Source organism: Pyrus communis, chromosome 1 (genome assembly GCF_041283825.1).
Source record: "Pyrus communis isolate YQ-2024b chromosome 1, ASM4128382v1, whole genome shotgun sequence".
NCBI lineage: Eukaryota > Viridiplantae > Streptophyta > Magnoliopsida > Rosales > Rosaceae > Pyrus > Pyrus communis.
In genome coordinates this window covers 13,589,621-13,613,608 of record NC_142565.1, presented here as the reverse complement: position 1 = coordinate 13,613,608, position 23,988 = coordinate 13,589,621, and the positions used below count along the sequence as shown (strand labels likewise).

The following is a 23,988-nucleotide window of genomic DNA, read 5'->3' as shown; positions in this document are numbered from 1 at the left end:
TTTCTATTCGAAATAAACTGCGCAATTGTTGTATAATATATACTTGACATATGATTGGTTCCAACAATCTAAGACAGAAATATGGATCAATCAAATGTTGGTGTCGTCAAGCAACACGTTGAGAAACCTGAGAAGTTCAAGGGAGTTGATTTCAAACGTTGGCAACATAAGATGTTGTTCTACTTAACAACTCTGAACTTGAGTCATGTGATTACTTTTGAGGCCCCCAAAGCACCAGAAGAGGGAGATATTCCTGCCGAAATTCTGCAGGCTATAAAAGCCTGGACTCACAGTGAATTTCTATGCAGGAACTACATTCTGAATGCTCTAGATGACTCTCTGTATGATGTTTATTCATCATATAAGACAGCGAAAGAACTGTGGGAGTCTCTAGATAAGAAGTACAAGTTTGAAGTGGCAAGTTCTAAGAAGTTTGTAATTGGGAAATTTCTGAATTACAAGATGAGTGACACCAAGTCTGTTTTCAAGCAAGTTGAAGAACTCCAAGTGATTGTTCATGAGTTAGATGAAGAAAACCATGGTCTGAAAGAAGGTTTTGTGGTTGGCTCTATCATAGAGAAATTGCCTTCGAATTGGAAGGACTTCAAGATTTATCTAAAGCATCTAACTGAAGACATGAGCATGGATCAGTTGATTCTCAAACTGCGTGTGGAGGAGGATCATCACAAAAACAAGAAGTATGATGTCTCATCGCTAGAGGCAAAAGCCAATGTTGTGGAAGGAGGTGACTCACACAAGGTAAGGCACCATCAGAAAAACAAAGGCAAGGATGCTGCAAAGAAAGCAATGACTGCTGTGAAAAGGAAAGCCTTTAAGAAAATCAAAGGAGGTTGCTGGGTTTGTGGAAAGATAGGTCATAGGGCAAAGGACTGCCTCCACAAGAAGGATCAGAATTCTGGAAGTTCCAATCAAGCAAATGTTGCAGAAGACACGTTTGTTGTTGTTGTCTCTGAAGTCAATTTATTGACTAATTCAAATGACTGGTTTGTTGATACAGGAGCAACAAGGCATGTGTGTGCCGATCGGAATTTATTTGTTACTTACCAGTCTGTTGATGGTGGAGAAAATCTGTACATGGGGAAATGCAACTGCGTCTGCTATTGCAGGGAAGGGAAAAGTGACGCTCAAACTCACTTCCGGAAAAGAGCTTTCACTCACCAATGTTCTACATGTTCCTGATATTCGTAAGAACCTGATTTCTGGATCGCTTCTGAGTAACAAAGGTTTCAAAATTGTGTTTGAATCTGACAAGTTTGTAATCACCAAAGGTGGGGTGTATGTGGGAAAGGGCTACCTGGCTGAGGGGCTCTTCAAAATGAATGTACTTTCTGCTAATGCTATTAATAATAATAACAAGCTTAGTGCTTCTTCTGCTTACTTGATTGAGTCCTCTACATTATGGCATGCAAGATTAGGTCATGTTAATTTTCGTTCTCTTCAAAGAATGGTTAACTTAGGCCTATTGCCAAAATGTTCCATGAACAAAGTATCTAAATGTGAGATATGCACATAATCTAAATATGCAAGACACTCATATAAATCAGTGGAAAAATCCAACGAAATACTTGGTTTAATCCATAGTGATCTTTGTGATTTCAAATCCACACCATAGACAAGTATAAGGCTCATTTAGTTGCCAAAGGGTATCATAAAAAAGAAGGACTTGACTACTCTGACACTTATTCACCAGTAGCTAGAATTTATCAAATAAAATTGCACTCTTTGATTCGACATTTCACTCTTAAATAAAATTGCACTCTCATCATGCAGTCAAGTTAAACATGCACATATATATATATATATATATATATATATATATATATATGTATGTATGTATGTATACTTTCGACTAGCATTTATCAAATAGCTACTGAGCTTTATGTCTATTCAAAAGTCAAAAGCTTATGATATATATATATATATAGTAATACCTCATGTAACTAATTAATTATAGATGGCGCAGTAGACATTTGGAATGAAGAAAACGAAGAGGGAAATACACTAACAAAGAGCTAGGTTAAAGTGTCAAAAGGCCAATAGGGGGAAAGAACACAAGTACATATTTACTCACCTTGATCGAGTTACACTGTAATATATCTGTATATATTTATTTACCTAAACACCTGCTCTGGTACTCAAGGTTTTGTCAAGTATTACGTGAATTGCAGTAAATGTGTTTAGTCCACAGAGCAATTGGGCTCCGAGCATCAAAAGGGACATACATCTCCTCCTCCAAAACAAAGCCATATCTCCTTTCATTGGGCGGAGAAAATTGAAAGTTATGATAAAGTTCATGTGCTTCTCTTATTAATTTATGTTACTGTTAACATCACAAACTGAAAAGTGGTAATGTTGAATGGTGTAATGACTCGTTAAAGCAACAATTTTCCTTTGTTGGGATGATAAACTAATCGCAAATGTCCACAAAATTTCCTTTTCTCTTGGTGTGTGCACCATATGATTTGTTGATGATTGACACCTGGCTAGGCTCCAAGTTGATGTCAGTAAGTTAATACTAAAACAACCTAACCTTCGATTTGGGGTTCCTTAATCCAAGGGTCCCCCATCAGGATTTACGGCAACATCGAATCTTATTGGTCTAACAAATAAAATTCACATGGGTTTTAGCCAATGGGAGACAGTCACCAAACCATAATGATTATTGGTCTTACCTAATCGCTAATTGTAATAGCATATATAGATTATAATGATATTAATAAGTGGTGCGATCTTCTTTACCTACTCAAAATGAAAAGAATAAAAATAAAATTTCCTAGAGATATATACTATGATCTAGTGATACTCATCTTTACTTGAAAGTGAGAGATTTCAAATTTAAACCTCATAAATGACAAATTTAATAATTTAATATCAATTTAGTTCTTCCACTGCTCAGTTTAAATCTCGTGAGGGATGCTTTGGGTCACTTTGTGGCTGCTAGAGTGGCTCGGTTTGAGAATGTTTTCTCTCCGGTTCATGCGGAGACTCTAGCAACGGAGACTCTAGCAACTCATGAGGGTTTGGCGATGATAGTTGAAAGGGCTTTTTCTAATTCTATTTTAGAGTGTGATTCGCTCAAGATCACGACTGCTTTGCAGGGGTTATGATCTTCTAACATGTCTTTTATTGGACCTATCATTGAGGATGCCAAAGTTTTCATGTCGAGGATCACTAAAGTTACTATTGCCCAAGTTCATCGTCAGGCTAATGATTTGGCCCGCTGCCTCGCAAAATTTTCTCTGCATGATTCAATCTCTCGGTCTTGGTTCGAGGAACCTCCAGACCTTCTGGGTGATCATTGTGTAGTTCATTGATAGGGTTGAGTTGTGAGTTGTGGGAGTGCTCATTCCGTTTGTGTTATCAACATATTAGGCTTGAAAATCCCCACACGTGAGGGGCAGTATTGATAATGAATCACATATTGATGGAAAAGTAACATTTTATGAGCTTATAAGTAAATTGAATTATTCTCATATTGTCAATCGATCTAATGGTGGAACCTCAACTTTCTTTAGGATTCACTCTCAACAAACTATTAGGTGATTAAATTTGAGATAATATCGGTGGTCAACTATTTCGTTTCGTTTCAACTGGGAATAATGAGCCCGACCTTGACCATTCCGTTCATGAACATGAAGACTATTCCGTAGCCCACTTTAGGAAGAAAACAAAACCAAAAGAAGAGAAGAAAAAAGTTTAAAAAACGTGAACGCACATTGGAAGTTACGTGAATTTGATGCATCACTCGACATATATGGGTGGCATGTACATGATAATAAGATATTGAGTTGTGTAGTGGTGTTGAGCTGAGTATTTTCTGAAATAGAAATCTCACAGGTGCCTCTGCAGGCTGTAGTTTGGGACTTTTTAAAGTAGCCGGAACACAGATGAAACATCATATGTTATTATATAATTTGAAGAATTTTTTTTCAAATGTCCCTTTTAATTATATAGTAATATGTGATATTCCGTCCCATATTTTGAACACACTAAAAAAATCTCTCGTAACTTGGGCGTAGGGTTTGTTTAATAACCATTGGCTAAGCTCGATAAAGGCATGCGTGCGAAAGCCAACCTCGGTTGGTGGATGCTAAATATAGTCCTTCACGTGTGAGTCAGTTACTTGGTATTTGAAACATGCCACAGCAGTTTAACGCCTTCAAAGAATTTCTCACCAGTATCTTATCAACGTTTGTGAATATATATATATATATATATATATATATATATATATATATATATATGCTCTTAAATCCAGGCCAACATGTGTGCTGGAGCTACGATGTAAACAACTGAAATCATTCAATTGTTTACAAAAATCGAATTAATTAGCATTTAGCTTAATATTTTTAGGTTTTTGATCCAGACAAGTGTTAGAGAATTGAACTAAATTATGTAGACGGTGCTTAATGTAAACATGTATGACATATGCAGGATGAAGCTTACACACTACTTAATTAAAAGGTTTGTACATGTAGGTGCCCCTGTATTTGGCAGTCCCAACTACCAAGTAGTTCAAATTGTTTAGAAGCAATAGCTTACAATTTTATCTGGATTGGCATGGATTTCAAATCTCAACTTGCCTGATTTGGAAGTCTCTTCGAAAAGAATAAACTAAACTATTGAATTTTGAATGTCTATATTTGTATTATGTGAAACCAAGTACAAGGAAAGCTCATATAAATGAGCGGAAGAAAGGAAAAGAAACAGGAGGAGCCGAAAACAAGGAAAAGCAAAAACAGAGAGAAAGAAAAAACAAAGCAGAAAACATGGAAGCAGAAAACATGGAAGGAAACATGGAAAAGTAAAGCAGCCCTAGAAAAGTAAAGCAGCAGCCCTAGAAAAGTAAAGCAGCCCTAGAACTTCTTCCATGCTTTCTTCCAATACTCCCCCTCAAGCTGGATCAAAGGGATTAATTGATCCAAGCTTGAACAAAAGACGTTGAAAATCAGCAGAGGGTAATCCTTTTGTGAAAATATCCGCAAGTTGATCATGACTGCGCGTGTAGTGAGTGTCGATCACCTTGGACTGAACTTGATTTCTGACGTAGTGACAATCAACTTCAATATGTTTAGTTCGCTCATGGAATACAGGATTCGATGCAATGTGCATCGCGGCCTGATTATCACAGTGTAGGGACATGGGTTGTTGATGAGGAAAACCTAAAGTCAACAGAAGGCTTTTGAGCCAAATAAGTTCACAAGCAGTGGACGCCATAGCACGATACTCTGCCTCTGCACTAGAGCGTGCAACAACACTTTGTTTCTTGCTTTTCCAGGTAACTAGGTTGCCTCCCACAAACGTACAAAACCCAGTGGTAGACTTGCGATCGAGAGAATTGCCTGCCCAGTCAGCATCGGTATAGCCTGAGATCTGAGTGTGACTATTGTTGCGCATAAGAATTCCTCTACCAATGGAACCCTTAAGATAACGTAGCACACGATGAACAATCTTCAAATGATCCATGCTTGGAGAGTGCATAAACTGGCTAACAATTCTGACAGCATATGATATATCAGGACGTGTGATAGTCAGATAAATGAGTTTGCCAACCATTCTTTGATAGTAACTTAAATTGGGAACTGGATCACCGTGAGTTTTTAGCTTCAAGTTGCTATCCAAGGGGGTACGAGCAGGCTTGCAATCTGTCATTTTTGCTTCGTGAAGAAGATCCATGACATACTTGCGTTGGTTGAGGAAGAAACCCTTGTGAGAGTGTGCCATCTCGATGCCCAGAAAGTATTTGAGAGTGCCAAGATCCTTGATAGCAAACTTGTTGTTGAGATACTATTTAAGAGCATTAATCTCTGACATATTATCACATGTCCCAATTAGATACCATGTGGAAATTTTCAGGTCGACGGGCTGAGGGCCCACTCCAACAACACAATGGCTACATTTTAAGCCAGTTTTCTTTCCTTTGTAGCCTCTCTCCTCACCAAGTTTTTGGTTAGAGAAGTAAGCCCTAGCTTCTGGTATATTTGCCTTCATGTCCAAGGTCATGACTTTCCTTCGAACCTCTTCTCTTTGAATTATGGCACACACACTTGAAAAAGAAGGCAGGTCGGGATTCATGAGGATATGGCTTCGAAGATCTTCGAATTCAGGGCTCAGGCTTGCTAAGAGTTGGAATATTTTGTCTTCCTCGGCTCTTTTAGTTAGCACAGCAGCGTCGATGGTGTGTGGTCGATACACATTCAGCTCGTTCCACATAGTGGTCAGCTTTCCAAGATGTTGCACAAATGGCTTCCCTTCTTGTTGCAAACCAGCAATGTCCTTCTTTAACTGAAACACTCTAGCCGCATTGTTCTGATTTCCATACATTTCCTTGAGATTTTTCCAAAGAGTCATGGAGGATTCAGCATAGCTAAAAATTTCTGCAATCTTACGATCCATGGAATTGAGTAGCCACGACATGACCAACTGGTCTTTGCATAGCCAAGCATCATACTCCGGTGAGGTAGTCTCAGGCATTGGAATAGCACCATTAACATAACCAAGCTTTGATCGTCCTCCCAGAGCAAGAGAAATTGCTCTCTCCCATGGAAGATAGTTAAACTCATTTAGCAAGACAGAACTAAGACGTTGATTTGGGTTGATATCAATATCTGAGTGTGGTGATGGTGGAGTAGCATGAAAGCCGTCTCCTTCCAAATTTACTAAGCTTTCTTCAGCCATGATTGAAGGACAAGAAGCTCACAAATCTCTCAAGAGAACACCACAGAGACAGGCCGGTTAGGATCACTGCTCTGATACCATATTGAATTTTGAATGTCTATATTTGTATTATGTGAAACCAAGTACAAGGAAAGCTCATATAAATGAGCGGAAGAAAGGAAAAGAAACAGGAGGAGCCGAAAACAAGGAAAAGCAAAAACAGAAAGAAAGAAAAAACAAAGCAGAAAACATGGAAGGAACATGGAAAAGTAAAGCAGCCCTAGAAAAGTAAAGCAGCAGCCCTAGAACTTCTTCCATGCTTTCTTCCAATATAAACCAACCTTTGGTCCGACACGTGGAGATCTTACCCACAATATTTTACCTGTAAATTTACCAGATCTCAGAAACTGAGCATGTATGTGCAGTCCATAAAAAGAAAACATATACAAAAGGATCATCTGTAACAACCCTTACCACAAAATATGCGTCAAATTTTGAAGAGATTGATAGCGGAACATTAATAATGAAGAAATAAAGAAACGTACAAATAGAGTTTTTGAGGAAATAATGAGTTCATCACGTTTATTGACATTATCATCATCAATATTTACAAATTAAAATAAAATAAAAGAGAAACATGTAAAATAACCTTTTTTGAAGTGCTACAATCAATGTTTTAAAGGCGTTAGGCGCTTATCGGAGGTGGATAGGAGCCTAGTGCCAACCATATAAATAAGTGTCAAATTATAATATATAATTGTATTGGAAAACATAAACTATAACAAATATGTAAATTATAAAAGACTAGAACATATTGAGAACATGGGAAACAAGCACATAATGTGTTCATTCAAGTATCCAACAAGTCTCTTACAATGTATTAAAAACATAAAATGCAAAATGAAAGTTATCTATTTTCTATTCGAGATAAAGAGTTTGGACCCTAAATATCTTAATAAAAATAAAGCAAAATAAATCATAAATCTGCCAACCCGCTTAAACCCACCTAGGCTCACCTAGTCGGGCTAGGCAGGTGCCTAGATTTGTTAGGGCGCTCTTTATTATTTTTTAAATGTATAGGAATCAATCGGAACTGTGGCAGTCGCCTGGTACTTAGGCGGGCCCTAGACAGCCAGGCGAGGACTTTTAGAACACTGACTACAATTCTACTTAGATATATAAGAAGCCTTTAAGGGAAGGGATCTCCATTTTATACAAATGGGAATTAGTTGTGGGGCCTGCACCACATTGAACTTTAACGATCCCGACCCTCTATTTTTCAAGTTGCACCTCATAGACTATCCCTGCAAACTATTACCCAAATCGAAAATATTTGAGGCATCTAATTGAGTACAAAGAAATTGACAAATACTTTATTATCTAAGAAACATTAAAATTTCATAGTGATAATTAAATAGGCAAATGGTTTCGGATTAAATTAAATTTTTACAAGGATAATCTACAAATCGAGACTTACAAAATAAATGGTTTGAATCGTTGAAGTTTGACGTGGAGGTAGGCATGTGTGTGTGTGTGCGCGCGCGCGTGTGTGTTAATTACTCTAGTTGTATTAACACTAAAGTAAATATCAAATTATATGATGACCAATTTATGTGATGATGCATCGCAATCATCCTAGTGTGATGGTACCCTGAACTGAGCAATTTTTATTTTATACAATAATATATTTACATAAAGGGATGAGGTATGTATGTGGGTCATGTCATAGTAATTAACCATAATAATTTGGTATTAACTCGCCATCTACTGAGTTTAGAGCTAAGAATTCTCACTTACAAGTAAAAAAAGAATATCGCTCAACTATAGTTCTAAGTGGCACCCTAAAAGAATGAACATCCTAAAAAGAACATTAGATCGGTGTAAAGAAAACCGCATAAAAACAAAAATTAAGGGCCAAGTTAGGATTGTTGTGCTTTTTAAAAAAAAAAATTTGTTGTGATTTAAGAATAATTAGATGTAAAATAAAGTAGTTGAGTGTTTGATAAATTTTATTTTTAAAAGCGTTGTGAGTATAAAACCGTTTGGTAAATTTTAATATAATTGTATATAATGCCAAACAATAGACATGGTAGTAAGGATGGTGGCGGTGACAGTGCTAATAGGGGCAGTGGTGGTGATGGCAGTAGTGGTGGTGGGGTATGGTGGTGGTGTCAATAATAGAGTGTGGTGATTGAGGTGTAGAGGTAGCATTGATCACAGTAGTAAGGGTTGCGATTGTGGTGGTGGTGAAGCCAATAACAATGTGTGGTGGTTAATGTGTATAGGTAGTAGTGGTGGGGATTGTGGTGTTGCGCCGACGTCGGATGTGGTTGTGGCAACGATAGCATAAGGCTAGTGGTTGCAGTTATGGGTGGTGTTGATGATGGTAGTGGCGATGATGGTGGTGGTGGTAAGGGAAGTGATGGTGCAACGACAACATTGAGGGTATATTGGTGGCGGCAATAGTGGGGTGTGTTGGTTGAGGTGCTGCAGCAGTGGTGGTGACATGCTTGTGGTGGTAGTTCTGGTGTTGGTAGTAGTGGCAATGATGGTGGTGGTAGTGGCGATGGGGAGGCTAGAGTTGCGGTGGTGGTGGTGGTAATGGCAGTGGGTAGTGTAAGGCTATGTGGTTGTAATGGTAGATGATGGTGGTCACTTTGTTTTCCAAGGGAGAAAATGTACGTAAGAAAAAATATAACATCATTTTAATGCTAATGATAGTATTACTTGCAAATCACTTTATAGGCTCAACTCCGTTTTTTATAAATAAATAATAATAAAAAGCTTTTAAAAATAACCTATATAAGATGCTTTTTTAAAAAGTTGATGTTTGAATGTCATTGATTTTAAAATAAACAGTAAATTTTATTTCTACCAAGCATTTTGTTACTTCTTTTTTTTTTTTTTTTTAGGAGAAAAATTATTTTTTTATTACTTTAACTTTAAACAGTTTTTGGTGAAATAAAAATACCAAACAGGCCTAAATTCCCCCACAAATTGCAATAGAAAACTAAGTAGGCATGATATTTTATTCACACGTGTCGCTGACTTATTAGGCCAATGGCGCCATTAAAATAGTCAAAGATAGACGTGTAGTTTCTATATATAGCCTATCCATAAGTTACATATTACATAATCTGTTAATTTGTATTTCAATACACAGGTTAATTACAAACCAGTAAGACAATTTAATAGTAAAATCCAAACTCGTACCCCATTAAAAAAAAAAAGAAAAAGAAAAAAGAAAAATACAAGGAATGTTTTTTAACCACTTTTGGCCTATATAAGCTCTAATAAATGGGCAAAATGTATCAAAATAGTTTCTTACAGGCGGCAGGTTGATCAATACCGTCCGTGTTCTCATTGGCTAGGTACTCTTTTCTTCTTAATCTTCTTAACCCTTACGCTAACATTAATATTGATCTTATTCAATTGCAGAAACCTTAAAACAAAAAGAGCATAAGGGGGCTGATATGGGGAGGGGGAAGATTGTGATTCGGAAGATCGATAATTCGACGAGCAGGCAAGTGACTTTCTCAAAGCGTAGGAAGGGTTTAATTAAGAAGGCAAAAGAGCTGGCGATTTTGTGCGATGCAGAAGTTGGACTTGTGATCTTCTCAAGCACCGAAAAGCTTTATGAATTTGCAAGCAACAGGTTTGAAACCAAAAAAAAGTATCAATGTTCTTTTTTTCTATACATTTTGGATCCCTTAGTTCTTGTATCTCTGGGTTAATCAGTGTTATATATAGTATGCATGGCTCAGTTGTTGTGCTACATGTATGTTGTTGCATTTAAATAGCATGGTTATGATTTTTTTAATTAATTCAAACAATTAATTAGCTATATATTCTCTTAGGACCACTTTGAAAGAAGAGATTCAAATCTGGAAATACAAAAATAATATGGTGCTGACCTAGAGATTTATATTACAATGCAAGCTTAAGCAGATATAGCTAGAGGCTCATCACAGTGTAAATATCTATATATTTTTGGGGAATTTTTCAATGTATAAGCTGTTACTTTGAAGATCATCATGAGCTGCTTGGAGTTAAAGGTATTTAAAAAAAGGATAGAAGTAGCTTGAACCAAGTCAAAGGTATGATAATTAAGGGTACTCCAAAATAATTATTAAAGCTGAGGTTAATTTAGTGCAACAAATATTACCATATATCTAAATTTGAACACAAAACACTAGCTAAAACATGCATGAAGGGGCACATGAGATGATGATCAATGCGGATCTATGTGAGGGAGGAGTTGCATGCCCAAGAATGAAAGCAAATTATCTGGTAAAATAACTCGTCTACATTGGGGGAGTTGCATGCCCAAGAATGAAAGCAAATTATCTGGTAAAATAACTCGTCTACATTGGTGATATGCTGCGCAAAATTGAAAGTGATATGATAATAAATTATATCTATGTTAATTAAAAGCCAGGAAGATACTCGAAAGAACAATATCGACCTTGAATTTACATAATATATGAAAAAGACATTATGCCATGACAACCTCTATTAGTTAAATGAGTTAGATACAAAAAAAAGAATACATTCTCGGAGTTATTCCTAGTTAATGTGACCGTAACACATTCATGTCTTGTTATCAATCACCTATTTTTTATCTTACATTATAAATCCATTTTGGTCTAACCCAACCCTAAGGCAACCTAAACCAAACAAAAATGTATTTTGCTTGTCAAAGTATAGAAATCGCTATATTCAAAAGTTAGGGTAAGTTACAATTTGAAATCGCTTTGTTAAAAGCACATAATTAAGTGTTAGGGAGGGTAATTAGTTACATTTTAGGGTCAATCACAATTTGCAATCTTAATAGTTTGACACCTATCTTTAATACATTGACAACTGACAAGTACAACCTTAAAGTTACCATTAGCATTTTATCCGTCTAACTACAAATTAACCACTACTTTTTTACAAACTTCATATATCTCTTTTTGGCTTATATGGGCGTCACATGAGCCCTTTCCCAACTCTTTCTACCTCTTGAAGGTTAGGGTTTTCTTTTCATTTAGTAAGTTCTTATATGTTGGTCATATGACATCCAAGTGATCAATCATATTGTGACTTTTGGTCTGTTTTTGTCAACAGCAATGCCAAATGTAGTTGACCTTCAATTTAATTAAAACTCTAAGAGTCTGTTTGATAATTATTTTATTTTTTGTTCTTAATTCTTATTTTTTGTGCTTGAGATACAAAAAAAAATTATATAGTAAAAAGGAGGAATGAGGAAAGATGGTTAGAGGGAGGGAACAAAATGAAAACAAAATCTTGAAAGTGAAAACAACTTCAAATGATTTTAGATTTTCATTTTGTCTCTTTTCTAGTACATTTCTTCTGCATCTCTCATCCTCATTCTTCTCTTTTTTCCCCATTTCTGTCATGCATATCTCAATTATCTCTAACACAAAAGTGAAAATTAAAAACTATAAATGAGCTGATTTTCAAACAATCCCTGAATTTATATACATCTTGTCAATGTCCTTGGAAGCGCTTTCTTAGAAAACAACCTATAACAAAGAGAACACTTTTAGTTAATTCTACCAAACCAAATGGAAAACTAATTTAATTAATTATGTGAAATATTTTCGCTTCTCAAAACATTTTAAAACGAACCGGCCTGAAACTATTGTGGATCACATTTAGTAATGAGCAAAAATAATTGCTTGTTTGATAATTATTTATTTTGAGTTTTGAGTTTTCATTTTTTATGCTTGAGATAGAGGAAATCTAGGGGAGAAATGAAGGACATGCATTGTGGAGGAATGATGATTGGAGAAAAGTAGAAGAAATATTTACAAGAAAATATCCATGAAATAAAAACTATGCACAACAAAAATACTATTTGAAGTTGTTTTCTTCTAAGATTTTGTTTTATTTCATTATTCTTGATTTCATCTCCTTCCTCCTACCACCCCATACTTCCCCTACACCTTCTTTAAATCTAAGGCACAAAAAGTGAAAATTAAAAACTAAAAAGTTATCAAACAGATCTAATTAAGATGTTGGCCCTGAAAAGGGAAAACACGGAAAATGAAAACTTGGGATTCATAGTAACCAATTTCGTTACAACTGGATACCTACAGGTAGGGTTTCCAAATAGATCAAAAGACTAGAACTACATGTGGTTCTGTGGATAATCCTCTACTTCTTAATTGCCAACATTCATATCCCTTAATATCTGTTACCCTGAAACATATATATATATATAATGTAGTGATATAGAAATCAATGTCAATGTTCAGTTTTCCATTTTTAAGGTCCTCGTCATGAATCACCATGATCACTGTGTTATGTCCTTATTTCCACCAGCTTGAATTCAGTGATAGAGAGATACAACAGATCAAAGGAGGGACATCAGCAACTTCGTAACCCAGCTTCAGAAGTGAAGGTCTTCTCCATCTGCCTTTTGCTAATTTTTCTCTGCATTAACCATATATTCCAGCATATCATATGAAATGTTAATTACATTGGAGTTTATTAATAGTCATGCTAATTTTTCTCTGCATTAACAATATACTCCAAGAGTTGGATTTCGTCTTCTTTCTTCCCACGCTATTTGAGTTTAAAATAGATATCAGGGTTCATGAAGGCATGATGGTAGGATACACATGGATTTCATGACTAAACTCTGTACATAGAAATCCGAAACCCTAAAATATGTTTACATCTGTGTATCTGCTTCAACCTAAGTGCAATGCACAATAAACCATTTCATGTCGTTTACAAGTATTTAACCAAACTAATTCGTCTTTTTCTTACACCGTCTAGGCATAAAACTTATACCTAGGCATTCAGTTACTCATACGTACTCAAGTAATTGTTAGGTTTTGGAATAAAAGTTTCCAACTCCAGACAGCTGCTTGTAATATTGCTACAAATTAAGAACAAAAAATTGTTACAATAATATTCTGTGGTCCTGCTTTGTCAAGTCAAACGAACTATTCTTTAATGGAGTTATGCGTGCTTAGTCATAATTTCTGAAGGCTACCAGTTCTAGTCATAAGAAAAGATTGCTTCACACAACCATCAGACAAAACTAAACATGCATACGACTTCCTTGGCACTGATCAAGCATGTTAATTAGTTACATGTGTGTGTGTGTGTGTGTGTGTGTGTGTGTAGTAACTTGCGTTTCCTAACTCACATATATAGAAACACAAGATATTTTTGAGTTTGGTGAGAACTGTACAAAGAATAAGTTTAAATTACTCTTCCATCTTTTATTATATAAACATATATAGGATGTTTTTCAGCTTCCAAGGATGAGAACTGTACATGTTATCTTCCAAACAAAATATAAGTTCTGATGTTGGAATGATGAACTTGCGTAACTCCATTATAAGATAGTTCGTTTGTCTTGACTCAGAAGTACTTCTAGAATATGTATGTTGAACTAAACCAAACTGTATACAAATTGCAAGAAACTACTTTTCTTTGATAAACCAAAGTTTATAATGTACTTAAATAATCACAAGTTTCTGACATATTGTCAAAGGGACTTTATCTGATGCACTTCTCAAATGATGCATGCATTTTACTGTTTTGTTATTGTGTACTTGCTAGTTTTGGCAAAGGGAGGTAGCCAGCTTAAGGCAAGAACTACAGAACTTGAGAGAGAATCATCGGTACTATCTTTCTCCTTCAGTTAGTTAGAATTCAACAATTTTTTTTGAAATTGCACACAAGCACACACAAATAACGATGGCTGCACCTAATGTTATCATCTCATGGATAATACTGTCATAAAATGCTTCATATACAGAATTCTTACAATGTCCTAATTTAATATCTAATTATTTAGGGTTTAGCTAGGGTGGATGTGAGCCACTTAAAAACAATGTATACTATACATTGATTTGTGGTAGGACTCCAAACACTGCTCATCGACTTATCGTCCCGCATTGTGATATGACAGGCAATTCATGGGAGAACAACTTTGTGGTTTAAGTGTCAAAGAACTAAAGGGTCTAGAAAGTCAATTAGAAATGAGTCTACAAGAAATTCGAATGAAAAAGGTTCGCTGAAATTAATGCTTTTATTTATGTATTATCTTATTTCCTGGTGTCATTGTTTTCATTTAGTAGAAGTTTGACAAATATCATTCATCTAAACTCTTGCAGGAACAAATATTGACCGATGAAATAGAAGACCTAAATCAAAAGGTCTTTCCAAAAATACATAATTAATCAATCGTTATTTTGTCTCACACATTACTACGTACTAAGAGTTAGTTCACTCATCATACGTTTTTCGTCTTCTTTGTTCCATGCAGGGTAATATCATCCATCTGCAAAATATGGAACTGTACAAGAAGGTAAAGTTCATTTGTCAAGAAAAAAATCCTTAAGAAAATAAATCAATCATAATCCACCTTACCTTATTTGGCAAGGTAAAGTAAAAACTAGCAATAATAAACTTTATGTAACAGGTTTATGGCACAAGTGCCGTGAATTCAGAAGGTAGAAATGTCTGCATTCGCAATGCCATGTGGACAGGTGAGGAGTCACATGTACCATTCCACCAACTAAACTAGCCCAACCAACAAATGTAACAGACGTCAACAACAACAAGCAATTTGATGGTAAATTTTATTCACATTCTTTTATCAAAAAAGAATAATTAATAATTAATGTTCCGAAACATACTCATCTCAATTTTCATCTGAATTGTACTTTTTATAATGCAGAAGTCTACACTCCAAGGAAGTGCGCTGTTTCTCTAAACAAGTGCACAACTACAAGCATTTAAAATGTAAAACTTAGTTTTTGCAAACTTCTTTTTCGGGCCCTGGAGTGTTGGGCATGTCCTTTTCTCGGCCTGGTGGGCTTTCTTTGTGTTAGTTTTTGCACGCTTTCTTTGTGCGATACACAAAGAAAATAAACTTTTTATGTTGTGTGCTTGGAAATGTTTGATTAGTACAATGAAGCATGACCTAAACATGCTTTTTTATTTAATTATCACAGATAGTTCTTGAATTTGTGATCACATATCAATTTCATTCTTACCATCCTCGTCTTAATCCTGGGTTCTTCTCTCTATTCCTCCCTCCTATTTATCCCATAATTTTCTTTCCATTGATTGAATCTAATTATGGTTCTCTCAAATTTTCAATTGATTATAAAATTCTCTCTCTTAATTAAAAATGGGGTTTATCATTTTTTGCATATCTGAAACTAAAGAGAGATAAAATTTCCCCTCATGATATCTTCATAAAAATTTCTCCACCAATTCGGATTCGAATTTGCCGTTGATTTCTTCAAAGGAGAAGTTCCACTCGGTGTCCTGTTTAGCTTGGACAATACCATCTTTTCAAACACGGCGCTGGGAAGAATAATTAGAGATATTTGATGCTACCGTTTGACCTGCACAAATAATTAACCGAATACTAAACAGAATATATATGCAACGTTTAACTGTTATTATTCTGGATCACGCACAATGAAAGAAAAATGGGAAAATATGATCTCCCGTGTATCGATTTGTAGGTCGCTACGATTTCAAAATGCATTCAAGAGTTATTGCAAAATTCCCACACTTTGTAAACCTAAATATTATAAATTGATAAAGCATACGAAGAAACGAAGAGAGCGAGAGAGAGTCAGAAATCTCGTGTGGAAGTGCCGCTCATAGAAACCAAGATTGGTACTGCGTTTGCACATTGAATTTCATCATCCCCTCACAAATAACCACCCAAAACAAAATCATCAAATTTCATACACAAACCAAAAAATTGAAAGAAAAAACTGCTTTCTTTGGATCACAACTAACATGCGGAAGAGGAGGCGGAAGCTTGTGGTTTTATAGACAACAGCCGCTCAATTCATGGCGTAACCCTAGCATCCCCAAAACACCGTCGTTTTGGGAAGAGTACCCGACCAGGCCCAACTTGGCCCAGATAGACATACATAACTAAACTATCTTTTCTGGGTTTAAAATAAATAAGTAAACCTTTTGGGGTCGAAAAGTAAATACGAAAAAGATATTGGTCAGAACTCACTCAGTGCAGACTGCAGCACAACTCCGCACGAGTGTTGTTATCCGTTGGCGCTTTCGTCTCTCTTCGTTCCTGCCTCTCGAGTAGGGCTGGAAAAAAATCTCAAAAATCCCAAATCAAACCGAAAAAATTCCGATCCCAAACCAAAATTCCCGAACATTTCGGTATGTCATCCCGAACCAAACCGAAATTTTCGGTATGGGATTCGGGATTACATCTCCATTTTTTTGGTATTCCCATACCGAATAGAAATAAATATTATATATATATATTATTTTTTAATTATAAGAGAATTATTTTTTAATTAATGGTATTGGTAGCCACTAGTGTGATTAATCTTTGTCTCAACTAAATAACTAATGTTTGTTTGTTCAATTTGTTTGTTTCTATATTCCAGTTGTCTCAACTAATGTGATTAATCTTTGGATATTAGTTTCCTGCATACCTAGCCACTAGTGTGATTAATCTTTGGATATTAGTTTCCTGCATACCTAGCCACTAGTGTGATTAACATGTGGATATTAGTTTCCTGCATACCTAGGCAAATCAAGGAAACAAAGGAGCAAAGACCATTATGCATGCATGAACATATCAGTATACATATATTGTATATATATACACGGACAAGGTGGGTACAGGGCATGCAATTAGTTGAGCTCAAATTTTTTTCTTTTGTTTTCGAGTACACAATATAGTTGTTCTTTCAGACATGGGCGCCGCCAAAATTTTCATTTAATTACAACTATGTGGAGGAGGAATCAAAGTTGGAATGTGGGGTGAGATGGCATTAGCCCAAAAACTTTGTGCACAAATGGGTAGTGGGTAGATTGAAACTTAATTTTAGCCCAAAAACATAATATGTCAAATTTTAGCCCAAAAACATAATATGTCAAATTTTAGTCCAAAAGCCCAAAAACATTTCGGGATTCCCGATTTGTCCCGAAATCCCGAAATTATTTCGGGATTCCCGAAAATTGGGATTCCCGAAAATTTGGTTTGGGATTGGTATTGAATTTGGGATTCCCAAAAATTTCGGTTTGGGAATCGGGACAAGGGTTTCGGTATGGGATCCCATACCGAACCACCCCTACTCTCGAGCCCCCTCTCTCTGTTCGCGCTGAGATATCTCTCTCTCTCATCGATTAAATGTTTCGGTTTCTCTCTCGTTATTGTTAGTAGGTTTTGATTCATCTTCTACAATTTGAGTTACCATTTTTCTGGCGAATTCTGACGGCATTACGATCCGGGTTTAAATTTTGGCGTAATCTTTCTACCTTTCAATCTTTTTCTATTTAAACGATCACATTTAAACCACGTCAATATTGTATATTGATTTTTTATGAATATAACAAAAAGCAGTGTGTGAGTGGAGGGAATGGAATGAGATGGGAATAAGAGAGTAGAGAATCCTACCACTTAAATTTTTCAGTTAAAAAAATTGAATTCAAGTTTGATACCAAACTGGCTGTCCATATTATACGAAACAAATGTCAAATAAGAAAGCTACAATCCTAAGGAAAACCTTTAACAATAAAATATGCATCTGGAAATTACATTAATAGTAGAAGAAGAAGAGGAGTAAAACCATTGAGTTGCAGATAGAAGAAGAATAAAAGAAGAAGAGATCCAAGGAGCATTAATTCACGACCGAAGGCGAAGAGTTGGCAGAAACCGGATTGATTTTTGCTTGGTCATATTCGATAGTGTCAAAGCATGTGGGGTGTAAGGCTTTGAAATGCTTTGAGTCTCTAAGTTATACACATCATAATCTTCACGATTCCAATATACATATTGCCAAGTTGAAGTATATGAAATCCGGCTAACATCCTGGTAACTTTGAGGTCAAAACAAATACCGAATCGTTAGCCCCTACGAAGAGAGCAACATCAGCGAAACTTATCATCTCAATCCACTTACTTTCTTCAAAGTTCCATCTAAAAATTTCAAAATTTTGTATCACAAAGTTGGGGTATCGCCGTCCGTTCCCTTTTCTTTCCATCTTGAAGCACCTTTACACCATTAAAACTTGTTTTTTGTTCAAGTCCACGAGATATCTCTCGCAAACTATACGTTGTTCAATAATTTTTCGATCTAGGTTAAGTCTATCAAATGTATCGACGCAATAAACTTCATCTCCAAAATGAACGACATCGTCAATGAAGTGCCATGTCCTATGATCGCGATACGTCCAAGTTTTATCTTTAGCAAGTCTAAGACCATCTCCAATGGTTGGGCTAAAAGCCAAATATTTTAGCCTGGAAAATTTAGTTTTTAGCCCAGAAACAGATTTTCTAATCTAACCGTTCTAGCCTAAAATTTTAGCCCAAGATTATTAAAGAATGAACTTAGGCTATTTTTTTTGTTAAATTAAATTTAAAAATAAAAAATATGTAGACTATTGTAAATTAATTTTATGAACATTTTAATCTAAAAAAATTTAAATTCCGATAAATATTAGGTAGAGTCCACTCTGATTTCTGGGCTAAATTTTGGGGTTAATTTGGCCTTGGTTTAGCGTTTAGCATTTAGCCTAAATTTTCCCCTTGGGTTGGAGTGGGTTTGGGGGGAAATTTTGGAGAGTAATTTGGCTTTTAGCCCACCATTGGAGTTAGATCTAATAGAAGCCAATCGATAACCATCCCCGAATATGACCTTAACAAGACATTCATCTGCATTTAAAACTGGATCTACTGAAATAGTAGCCTTGCGAACATAACGGTCGTATCGTCGAGCCCAATACTCAGTGCGTCTAGGTAGAGGAGGCATCTGTGAAGGAAGGCGAATGACTGAATTTTCATTCTCTTCACATCCTCGAATCCTTGCGAATGGATTCATTAAGGTCACCACGAAATTTCATCGACAGTTACAAGCCATCCTTTTGAAGACCCACAAAATCGTTTGTTCAGCAACCTTAATTGTAAATCATAAACCTTATCCTTCTCAACGTTGTATAAGTTCCATGTACCCTGTTTGCCATTGGGGTTGACCATCGAGGATTATCCTTCGTTACACTATTCGATGACATACAAACAAGACTAAATCTCAAAAGGTCATTCGATGCAAGTTTCTCCAACACTGAATCTAGAAGGTGGTTAGGCAAAATTTTCCAATCTGAAAAGGAAAAACTGAATAAGAAACATGACGGGAATTAAACAACTAAGAAAAACAAATTGATCGAGCGAATGCAGCATTAGTGATCGATGTACTACTCAGTCATCGTAACCATGCATAAACATGGAAATTAAACAACTAGCTTATGGTACCAAAGGTGTTAATTAAGGGGTTTCTCATAAGTCCAATCATAAGTATATAGCTATTCAAATGCCTATTCCAAATTCAAATTCTCACAATGTACAAGAAGAAGAATTTCAGTGTCATGTGCTACGAGTAATGCTGAAATACAATCTTCAACTCCAAGTCTTTATGTATCAGTTATGAATAATGATAGTGAGTCATAGTCAAGGGACTCAAGGGAGTCAGTTTTGGTTTCACAACAATATCAAGATCCATATTCCCCTCATCATCACTTTGGTACATCATCATTGTTGCATGTCCACATAGATTTACAACTTCAGGTAATCTTGCCCTTTTCATCACAAAATGACTCATCCATTAACATGGATCAATCCACTAATATAAATACTTCTAAGTCTGTCCACCAAATGGTAACAAGATTGAAAAATGGTGTTATTCAAAGACAAGATTATAGTGCATTTATAGCATTGTTTCCTGAGTTGCAATCTTTGCAACTCACTAAAGAAGATTGCTTTAGTGGAGGCTATAGTTTTGTATCTGCCATTACTAATATCTCAGAACTAACTACATTTAGGAAAGTTGCTTCACTACCACAATGGCAGCACGCAATGCAGGAAGAGTAGATTCTCTTCGAAGTCAAGGCACTTGGGTTCTAGTACCACCTCCAAGTGACAGATCCATTGTTGGCAGCAAATGGGTGTATAAAGTGAAGAAAAATTATGATGACAGTGTTTCCAGGTATAAAGCAAGGCTTGTGGCTCAAGGATTTTCTCAGGAGCAAGGTATTGATTACTTGGACACCTTTAGTCCAGTAGTGAGACATACTACTGTGAGGGTTGCATTGGCTTTAGCAGCAGGTAACCATTGGAAACTTAGACAGCTTGACATTAAAAATGCATTCTTGCATGGTGACTTGCAAGAAGAGATTTACATGAAACAACCACAGAGGTTTGTTGATGCATCACATCCCACTCATGTGTGCAATTAATCAAATCACCATACGGATTGAAACAGGCTCCAAGGGCATGGAATTCGAAGTTCACATCTTACTTGAATGTTATGAATTTTTAGGCTTCAGCCTCTGATACAAGTTTGTTTATCAAGAAAGATGATGGGGATATTGTTATTCTTCTACTTTATGTAGAAGATATCATATTGACAGGTTCAAACTCTATCAAGATCCAGAAGATGATTGATGAGTTATATGAGGTCTTTGAACTTAAGGATATGGGACAGTTGACATATTTTATGGGATTGCGAATCTCTTATAAGAAGAATGGAGATATTTTTGTGAATCAATCAAAGTATATAAAGGATGTGATCCATAAGGTAGGAATGGATACATGTAAACCTGTAGCTACTCCATGCAAACCTCATGATCAAATGTTACTTTCTAAGGGTTCTTTAATGTCAGATCCATCACTTTATAGGAGTATTGTAGGATCATTGCAATATTTGACCTTTACTAGGCCCAATATTGCATATGTTGTTTCTACAGTATGTCAGTTCATGAATTATCCAATAGAAATGCATTATGCAGCAGTGAAATGGATACTAAGATATCTTCACGGTACACTGCACCATGGGATATTATATTTGGCTGATCAAATAAAGACAATTGCTGCATTTTCAGATGATGATTGGGCATCTGATCTAAAAACTCAAAGGTCGATCATAGGCTATGTAGTGTATCTGGGCCAACAATCCAGTGTCTTGGCAATCAAAGAAACAATGTTCAATATCAAGAAGTTCAACAGAGGTTGAATATAAGGCTCTTACTCACACCACAGCTGATGTTGCTTGGATAAGGGGAATACTAAAGGATTTAGAAGTGTTTCTGCCTTTGCCTCCCATAATTCATTGTGATAATATGTCTGCCATTACTCTTGCTGCAATCCAATGTCTTGGCAATCAAAGAAACAATGTTCAGTATCAAGAAGTTCAACAGAGGCTGAATATAAGGCTCTTGCTTACACCACAGCTGATGTTGCTTGGATAAGGGGAATACTAAAGGATTTAGAAGTGTTTCTGCCTTCACCTCCCATAATTCATTGTGATAATATGTCTGCCATTGCTCTTACTGCAAATCCTGTGTTTCATTCTCGTATAAAACATCTTGATACCGATTTTCACTTTGTGAGAGAACGTGTTCAACAAGAAGATCTGGAAGTGGTTTATATTCCAACTGAAGATCAAGCTGCCGATGTTCTGACAAAAGGTCTTCACAATCCAGTGTTTCTTCGACATTGTTACAATCTTTGGCGGAGTACCCTAGCCACGATTGAGGGGGGATGTTGAGTGTCATAAATCAATGGTTAGATGGACTGCCAACTCATTACAGTATTCAATGGATAGATGGACTGCCAAATCAGCCTTACAGTTAGTTAGTTAGTTAGTTAATTACATGAATAGCTTACTAGCTAAGATTGTACTTGGTGTATAAATAGCTAAAAACACATATTGTAATTCAGTTAGAACATTTTCACAAATCAATACAGTTTCCTTCTCCATTCTCTTTCTTTCTCTATGTCTCTTCGATCTCTGAATCTTTCTCTGAGTTATTCGAAGGCATTGTTAGTGGTTTGTTATCACTTTCTACTATAAATAGAGGTTGCATTTCATTCTTTTATTCACCACTTTAGGAAACATATGTTGGTTGCTAGGAAGCCATGCATGTATGTCCGTGTGTGTGTGTACGTGTGTATGTATACATTATATATGTTAAAGAGATAAGAGAAGACAAATAGAAGGAAGGGATTAAGAAATCAAATAGAATCAGAGAGAAAGGTGATGAAATATTCGTATTTATCTTCCTGCTTGGGATGTCAGCCTGCAACAGGGTAATGATTCGCAGCTCTCTTTGTTCTTTGCTTAGCTATTTTATGTAGTAACTCGTTGTCTTTCATGGTTGCTTTTAGGCAGAAACTGCAAAACAAGTTTTATATGCAAGGGTTTTATATAATGCTGCTTATTTGATACAAAACTATTCTATATAACATATACCTATTTTTACAACTACAGCCTTTTGGTTTCAATTAAGAATGGTATGATTAGTTTGTTCACTATAATGCAAAGCCTATTTTGATTTAAAGTGTTGGTCTATTTGCAATACCCTTATAAAATGACTTGTACAATTCCAACTCGGTTGGAGTATTATTTTGTAAAATAGTTAAATAGTTCATACTGATACATATATATATATATATATATATATATATATATATATATATATAATATGACAAAGCTTTTATGCAATTGTATAAGCCAAAGTGTTTTGAGGTACTTGTATTATACAGTGAGATATATATACATATATATTGCTTATTTCCTAAATCCTTTTACATTTAAACGTCTTCTATTGCAATTGCATTATTTCATATCGACCAAAGTGACTTTTGAATCAAGTGGTGTTAGATTAGTAATACCAAGTAGTCTAACTAGGGTTAGAGTTGTTATGCATTTTAGTGATTTGCTTGTACTTGTGAAATAGGAATTGATCACAATGGTGGTGTACTCTTGTAATAGAGAGTTGGTGCAATGCTTTGGAGTCCAAATAAGGGAAATACGGTAGACCTTTATAGAGATTGATCTTATTAAATTTCATGAAGTGTTATATTATTGTTAATATTGATTAACTGATTGGGATTGGATGATAATTGGTTATATGTGTATCATTGCTTGATTCGAATGTTCATAGAGTTGTAATTGTGAATTGTTGTTGGAATGGTGTTTCATTGGTGATAAATGTGGAATATGAAATGAGATTAATTGCGCATCATTCATGATGTGTTATGTGGTTGGAGTTTCAATGTTGAGAAAAAATTGGAAATGAGGGTAGTTGGAAAGGATCTTTTGTGTAGTTGAACCAACTCTTAGCAGGTACTAGGTCTCAGGTGAGCCCACAGTGCACAAATTCTTTAAGGGTAATTCGAGACTGGTGACGAAGGGTTTTGGCAAGATGACTAACAAAAGGGGAAATTGGGATGATTGAGTTACAGGGGGTTAATTTGTATATTAAAACATTCAAACCACCACTGTAG

General features: G+C 35.7%; 1 protein-coding gene across 1 annotated transcript; it reads left to right on the top strand.

The window, feature by feature from the left end:
* Positions 1–9,998: 9,998 nt before the first annotated feature.
* LOC137719427 (MADS-box transcription factor 23-like) lies at positions 9,999–15,684 on the top strand. Its single transcript, XM_068458465.2, has 9 exons — positions 9,999–10,028; positions 10,117–10,333; positions 13,009–13,087; positions 14,263–14,324; positions 14,615–14,714; positions 14,820–14,861; positions 14,972–15,013; positions 15,128–15,280; positions 15,386–15,684. Exons 2-8 carry the CDS (start codon positions 10,152–10,154, stop codon positions 15,230–15,232), a joined length of 612 nt encoding a protein of 203 aa, XP_068314566.1. The 5' UTR covers positions 9,999–10,028; positions 10,117–10,151; the 3' UTR covers positions 15,233–15,280; positions 15,386–15,684.
* Positions 15,685–23,988: the final 8,304 nt, after the last annotated feature.